The following is a 7,437-nucleotide window of genomic DNA, read 5'->3' on the forward strand; positions in this document are numbered from 1 at the left end:
CGCATGTGTTGCATTAGGCATCTTAACATAGTTAGGATCATGCATCTTTCTAACTAGTTTCTGTTTTAACTTGGAGTACTAGGTGAGTTTTTACGCTTTGGCATACTTGCATAAACGTGAATGTTGCCATGATTAGCATGCTTGCCATGAGATTATGTGCTTAAATGCTAAACTGTATGGATGCTTGTGAATGAAGGTTTGTTGTTTGAATTGGAACGATTCAACAAATGTGCGTTTTAAGCCCACTTTGTTGAGTAGCAAATCAGTTTTAAGCCCACTATGTTTGGTGGCAAATCCGCAAACTTTAAGCCCACTTGAGGTGGCAAATTCAAACCATTTTCGCAAACAAATATGAAGTTGAATTGTTCAAATTCTTGCAATTTTAGTCTATACTTGCTTGTGCGCATCACATAGTAAAGCTAGCTTAATAACCAGAATAAGAACACATAATGTTTACAAAAAATCATATCATGATTAGTAGAGGCCGATTATTGATCGGGCGAGCGGAGATGCTTAATTCATGACCTTCCCCTCTCGTACACAAGTTCCCGAACTGAGACAACTTTGGTGATGACGGACACGTGGCCTTTGACACGAGTCAGGGTTTCCTAAATTTTTCAAAAAATAATATATTTAGGTGATGACTCTGTATCTAGCAAAGTAATCCAATTTTGACATTTTTTAATTCAAAATCAATTTTCCAAAATGATTTGCCGAATTTGGACTCTTTGGTGTTTATCAGTTTCACATTGCACTTGTGAGATTAGATTCAAAACCACGGGAGTCCGAACTATGAGGGCCCTCTTTCAAACCTTCCGAAAAAGGGTGTGAAAAAGGTGAGCCACACCCTAGCATCAGGAAGTCGATCTGGGGTCTGTCGTGGAGGTCATCAACTACCTGCATGCCTTGAGGAGGAGGATGTAGGATGTCGAGATCAGCTACACCTCGTGTCTGACGAATAAACCTCTCCCCCAAGTAATATGCCTTGCCAAAAGGACCCTCAAACAGAATCCGTATGGTGGAGGCATGCCATGCAGCAACGTAGGTCATCCTCGCTGTCTGAGGGATGCCCACCCAGGGGTGCCAGTCAACCTGTGAGCAAAAGGTATAAGGTAAGAATTAGATGTTAAGGACTTAAACAACAATACGGGAACAATGGTGAAATATAAAGACTAGTATTTTGTCACCTGATTTGCGGTGATGGGGTCAAAGAAACGGAAAAGGTAAGGGAAGTCTCGGTCCACACGGCGGCGCCGCTCGAATCGAGAGTTGTAGTACCGGGAGTGGGGTATTGACAACTGAAGAGGTCGTACTGGGACTAGAGCAAGAGAGATGAAATATGTGTAAACCCATAGCTACAAGAAAGTAGATAAGTAGTTATGAATAGAGAAGATAACTAGATACAAATAGGAAATGCAAAGCAAAACAGAAAAAGTAAGTATGAGGTGTACCTCCCAAACCCTCCAGTAGCCGCCAAGTGAATTCGCCTTTCGACGAGATACAGAGCGCATATAGCAGTACAGGGTAACCAAGCCAGCACCACCCCAGTCATACTCTACCACTTGTGGTAGGTGTACCAATGCTCCCACGAGATATAGCCCCACGGTATTTTACCTCTTCGCAAACAGGGTAGTACCGAGGAGATACATAAGAAAGCCGCGGGTGTATTGGGTGACCTCATCTAAAGTGGCTAGCTGAAAGGCGGAGAAGTGATCAAAGAACCAATTGTACCTCACTATCCTGTAGCTGGTGGTGTCTGGGATTGCCCTGAGGAGCTGGCACTGGGTGGCTCTCCACTGCGTCATATCAAAATCAAATGAGATTGGGCTGCCAACCCCTACCCACAGGCCAGTGAGCATCGAGAAATCATATGGAGTCAAGGTCAACTCCCCAATCAACGAGAAATGGAACAAGTCAGTGGTGTCCCACCACTCTCTATCAAGGCTCCGTAGAGCAGTTGCTCAGCCCTCATCTGTATAAGCCTTGAACAGAAGGGCCCAAAGCCGGTAGCATCGACCTATGTGCGGACCTGCACAGGAAGCCTCTTATACCAGTGTCCAGGGTCGGATATGGACCCGTAACTGCCAATCCTCCTGGCTATCACCTGCAAATGGGGAATGTTATCAATACGTATACAGCATTGATGAGTAGTTTGCTTACGAGATTCAACATATGTGCAAAACAAGGGAAAGATTGCTTACTGTGGAAGCGTCGGCGGACAAGTGCTCCGCGGGCTCTTGCAGCAAAATGTCCTCATCTATCCTTGGGATGAGGCCCTCGAATCTTAAGATACCACTTGGGGTCAGAGTGTGTGTACATGGCTGGTAAGTGGCTTCATCGAATGGCCTATCAACAAAAGGAGGAAATATAGGCTCATGAACGTCCTCAGCCTCAATATCCGCACCTAAGACCAAAACCCTAGGAGAGAGAAAAAAGAGAAAGGAAAAATCAAAAGAGGAGGAAGGAAAAATGTGGGTAAAGGTTTGAGAATCAAGGAAAACCAAGGGCAAATCAAAAACCTTAACCAGATCAAGTTTCGTTTGGTTCAAAAGGTAGAGGATTGAAAGGAGTTTAAGGAAAAAATTTTATGGGTTGATGGGTTTTGCGAGAGGAGAGGAAACCTAGAGAGAGAGGGGGAGGGATTTTCGACCTTGTGTGTGTGTGAAGTGAAGGTTGGGATGTGCTTAAAACACGGGTTATGGTTTTTCCAAAATTGCCCCTGTTGCTATCATGACCTGGGCGGCTCCATTGGAGCCCGGCAGTGCTTTATTAGGGCCCGGCCAGCCCCAAATGCAACCCAGTTTGTTTTTGTTTTGTGGTTTTGTTTGTTTATTTTAATATTGGGTCTCAATATGAATTTAGGGAGAAAATGAAAAAACAAAAAGCAAGAGAGAAAAAATGAAAACAAACAGTGAGCGAAAAAAAAAAGAAAGGAAAAAAGAATGAAAATAATTGAAAAATGAAGAAAAGCCAAAGAGAGAGAGAGAAAAGAGAAAGAGAGAGAGACAGAGAGAAGAAGAAGAAGAGAGAAAAAAGAAGAAAAACAGTAAAAAGAAGAAAAAAAAAAAGCAAAAAAGAGAGGAAGAAAAGAAGAAGCAAAAAATAGGAAAAAGGGAAGATAACTAAGTGGAGAGAATAGAAAAGGAATAGGTTTTATTCTTGTTTTGTTTTGTTGCTTTGGGTAGTTACTTGTTCCATACTTATTTGTTGTTTTTGTTGCTTTGTTTCATAAATTGGTTCATTATTTCATTATTTGTTCTGTAATTTGTGTTGTTATTTTGTATGTGGAAGAAAAAACAAAAAGCAAAATCGACAACCTATTCGAGTGTCACTTCAATTACTTTGATTTTCTATAAGTTTGTTAAATTCATGTTTAACTCTTTGTAAATTCGCTTCAATTTTGCACACTGAATTGGGTTATCTCAGCGAGCTTTATTTTCCGAGGCCTTCCGATCTTGCTGTGTTAAGTTTTGAATTGTTTGCCCTTTTTATTGATCTAAAATTTCCTCTTCTCGCGTGCGACGCGTTAGGATTGTTTTCGCTCAGTTAAAAATAGCAGGTGCACATGTTGTTCACACCACCTTTCCTCCTCTCGCGTATGACATGTTAGGATTGTTCCATTTGGTAAAAACAGCAAGTGCGCCTATTGTTCACACCACTTTTCCTGCTCTCGCATGCGATGCGTTAGGATTGTTCCGTTTGGTTAAAAACAGCAAATGCGCCTGTCGTTCACAACACTTTTCCTCATCTCGCGTGTGACGAGTTAGGATTGTTTCACTTGGTTAAAAACAGCGCCTGTTGTTCACACCACTTTTCCTCCTCTTGCGTGTGACACGTTAGGATTGTTCCGCTTGGTTAAAAATAGCAAGTGCGCTTGTTGTTCACACCACTTTTCCTCCTCTCGCATGCGACGCATTAAGATTGTTCTGCTTGGTTAAATATAGCAGGTGCGCCTGTTGTTCACACCACTTTCCTCCTCTCATGTGCGACACGTTAGGATTGTTCCACTTGATTAAAAACAGCAAGTGCACTTGTTGTTTACACCACTTTTCCTCCTCTCGCGTGAGACGCGTTAAGATTGTTCCCATGGTTAAAACTGCAAGCGTGCCTGTTGTTTATACCACATTTCCTCCTCTCGCATGAGACACGTTAAGATCTCAATTACTCGGTTAAAACGTCAGGTACACCTGGGGTTCACCCCATCATCCACCCTCTCTGTGTGAGACGTAGTTTGGCATAAAGCTTTTCGCCTTCTCTACGTGAGACGTAGTCGTCTAGTTTGTACTCTTTTTCACGTGAGCAGTAGATAGGTTTGCATTTTCTTATATCATTTCTATGTGAGACGTAGTTTGGTTTGTGCTCCCTTTTCCCTTTCACGTGAGATGTGTTTATTTATTCACTTCTTTCCGTGTGAGACACGGCTGCTTAGTTTGTTTTTCTTGGATTTATGCTTTTGTTCAAGTATTGTATTCCTATTATCACTTGTTGCGTTGCTTCATCGCTTATTAGCATACGTGTGAATGTTTTATTGCATGATAATAAGTTATGTTTCCTGCATATCATTTTGCATTAAATACACAGATTTGATTCCTTGGAAAAGGATACATAGGCAACCTTCGAGTTCAACCTTTGGTATTTGTATTTTGGTTTATTTTCTTGCCCAAGTCTTACGGCTACGTCAAATGGGTCGTCTCTAGGCTTTGATATTTACTCACGTCATTTTCTGACTTCGAGCTCTGTCAAAGAGAGGTAACTGTAGACATTCCATTTTTTCCACCTGTAAGACTTAGGTGCTTGGTCCACGCACTCGATGATGAAAACTGCATTGTGTGATTCGAGTTCTTAGCGAGGGAATCCAAGGTCAAGTCCCGAAGTAATCCCCAAACCTTCTTACTTACCTCAGAGGTTCATTTTTTAGCATTGTGTCCCCTTACACTAAACTTGAAACAGGGGAATAGGGCAGCACATTAGGGCCCGGTCGTACCCCATTGAGAGGCCGTGGCAATTTGGGCCCGGCTATGCCTTGCTGGCGATAAACTCTATTCTGGGCAAGAGCTCGCCAGTTGTCCATTTTTGAAGATATTTTCGATTTGTTTTGCTCAAATTCTATAAAAATGAGATTATACCTCTGTTTTGAGGGTTGAACAATTTCTAAACGGCTTATACACACAAGAGAAAGCTCCTTCTTCCTATACAAGTCACCTTTGAGCAAGCCTATCTCTCTTGACTAATATCTATACACCATATACCACCTTAGATCATAACCTTAGAGCCTTGGTTGAGGCTTGTGCATCACAATTCAAGCTTGAGAGTGTGCTTGAACCAAGTTTGTGTTACAAATAAGAGCTTGCTTTGTTTTAGAGGTATAAACTTACCACCTTCTCTTTTACTTCTTTTTCTATCTCTTGCTATTTATTTCCTATACCTTTGTGCTATCTTGAGTCCATTTCAAGTGTGTAAACTTGGATTTGGATAGTTACCAAAGGGTAGAGAAGGTTAACACCTTCTCTTGCACCTTATTTCATAGCTCAAGCCCTTGTTTCTACACTCTTTTCTTTAGCTCACAAACTGATTTTCAGAGGTTAAAAAGGGTTGGAAAACATGATTTAAAGTTTCAAAAAGTGAAGGGTTGGCCACCTCTCCTTGTCTTGGTTTACCAGTTTGCGTCTCCTTGCTTTTGTTTATCTTTTTGTGTGCTTTTAACACACTTTTAGCCACTGTGTTTTTTATGTTTTGGGGCTATTTAGGACTGTCCTAATTTAGTAAATTAGTTTATGTTTTCAATATTTGCTTGTATTGTAAGTCCTCATATCTTATTTGTTGTGTTGTATTGTCCATGGAGCTTCTTTGTTTGGCTTTCATGTCAAGAGTTTCATTTTAATAATCGATCTCGCAATCTTGTCTGCAACCTTCTCCCATTTCTTCTTTTCTTCTCTTGTTTGAGAGTTATTTCAACCGATCGATGGTTATTCAAAATATAAGCTAGAGACCTATGCTCAATGGCTTAATCTCTACGGAGGTTCATCGTCAACGGCATGGTCTCTTCTTCATATTTAGGAGTTCCTCTCGCTTGACGTTCTTCTCATTTAGCGGACTTAATCATTACTTTGGACAAATGGATTAAAAAATAGACAAGACTAATAACATAGAGAAAATGAATAAGGTTGCTCAAGTTCGGACGTTATGCCGAGTCCATTGTGTCAAGAGTCGTCACACATCAATTCATGGTGTTTTGACATCCCTTGAAACGTCTCTACTTTCCTTTTGAGTTCACTCCATGATAAGAGGGAAGGGTGATTGTTATTCATTGCATTCATTGATTTTTGTCAAATTCGTGGCCGAAATCATCAAGCAAGCAACTTACTCATTGATGGTTTTGGAAACGACTTCGTCTTTCTCTTGAGGCTTTCCATGACAGAGAAGTGTAAGAGGGACAAACAGAATTCAGAAAACTCTACCTGCACTATTTTCACCTCAAAGCACCAAAATAAGGTTTTACACAAAATTGGGCCACGGTCGGCCTTATTTGGGCCCGGTCGGGCCTCATTGGGGGCTGGTCGGCCTTCAATGTTTGGTACATAGTGTGTTTTTGCAGAAACAGAGGGCAGTGGCTGAAGGTGAAACAGGGCAGATTCCAAGGAAGGCAGGAAGAGTTGCTTCTAGAACCGTTATGTGCATGCCATCCTTGTGCTTCCTTTGTAAATTGTAAATTAATGCTCTCATTATTGTTGTAGTTACATAGCTAGTTAACTTAGATTACTAGCTTGTTGCCCATTCTAACACCCTTGTTATAAATAACTTAGCTAGCTAATTATTTAATTCATTCATTCAAATTTGTAATAAATAGTTTATTTCGAACATTCGGACATCGATTCGGACCCTCTTGCACAAGGACAAATATGTAATAATGTTGTACGTCTTCCAACCCTCATTTCTTTCTCCCTTTTATTTCTCCACTTATGATGGTAGTATAGAGCATCATGTTTACTTAGCATTCTCATGCTTGCATACACTCGTATCACATGCATTTGGGTTCGGATCATCATACTAACCAATGTCAATTTCAAATTTATTGCTTGAAAACGTGATTTATCGCATGCCTTGAATTGGGTCATATACCATGCTCATAGCCGAGCCTATCAAAATTGTACACATATGTGCGTTGCATTAGTCACATTGCATTGTTTAGGAACATGCATATTTTCTAATTATTTTGCCTTGCCTTGTTTGGCTTGCCTTGGAGTACTTGAGCATTTATTACTTTAGCATCTTACATTAAATGTTTGTGTTGCTATACCAAGCATATTTTTCATGAGGCTAAATGCTTAAATGATATACCTATTTGAATGTCTGTAGATGAAGGCTAATTGCTTGAATTAGAATAATTTGAGTAAATATACATACGAGATCACTTTTTCAAATGGTACGTATTTAAAA

At 40.6% G+C, this 7,437-nt stretch overlaps 1 protein-coding gene across 1 annotated transcript; it reads right to left on the reverse strand.

Annotated features, from left to right (window-relative positions):
* Positions 1 to 336: 336 nt before the first annotated feature.
* Positions 337 to 2,419, reverse strand: LOC114275391 (uncharacterized). Its single transcript, XM_028217424.2, has 4 exons — positions 2,202 to 2,419; positions 1,452 to 2,104; positions 1,188 to 1,355; positions 337 to 1,092 (listed from the first exon to the last, which is right to left on the reverse strand). Exons 2-4 carry the CDS (start codon positions 1,509 to 1,511, stop codon positions 745 to 747), a joined length of 576 nt encoding a protein of 191 aa, XP_028073225.2. The 5' UTR covers positions 1,512 to 2,104; positions 2,202 to 2,419; the 3' UTR covers positions 337 to 744.
* Between the last annotated feature and the right edge of the window lie 5,018 nt (positions 2,420 to 7,437).

Source organism: Camellia sinensis, chromosome 10 (assembly GCF_055761805.1).
Source record: "Camellia sinensis isolate YWXY chromosome 10, ASM5576180v1, whole genome shotgun sequence".
Classification (NCBI taxonomy): domain Eukaryota; kingdom Viridiplantae; phylum Streptophyta; class Magnoliopsida; order Ericales; family Theaceae; genus Camellia; species Camellia sinensis.

Bases quoted from the DNA above. Each gene is read 5' to 3' on its own strand.
- LOC114275391 (XM_028217424.2), bottom strand. From the start codon at position 1,511: ATGCGCTCTGTATCTCGTCGAAAGGCGAATTCACTTGGCGGCTACTGG. The intron at 1,356-1,451 runs GTACACCTCATA...ACTTTCTTGTAG, and splicing joins GCTACTGGAGGGTTTGGGAG to CTATGGGTTTACACATATTT. The intron at 1,093-1,187 runs GTGACAAAATAC...TTTTGCTCACAG, and splicing joins ACCCCATCACCGCAAATCAG to GTTGACTGGCACCCCTGGGT.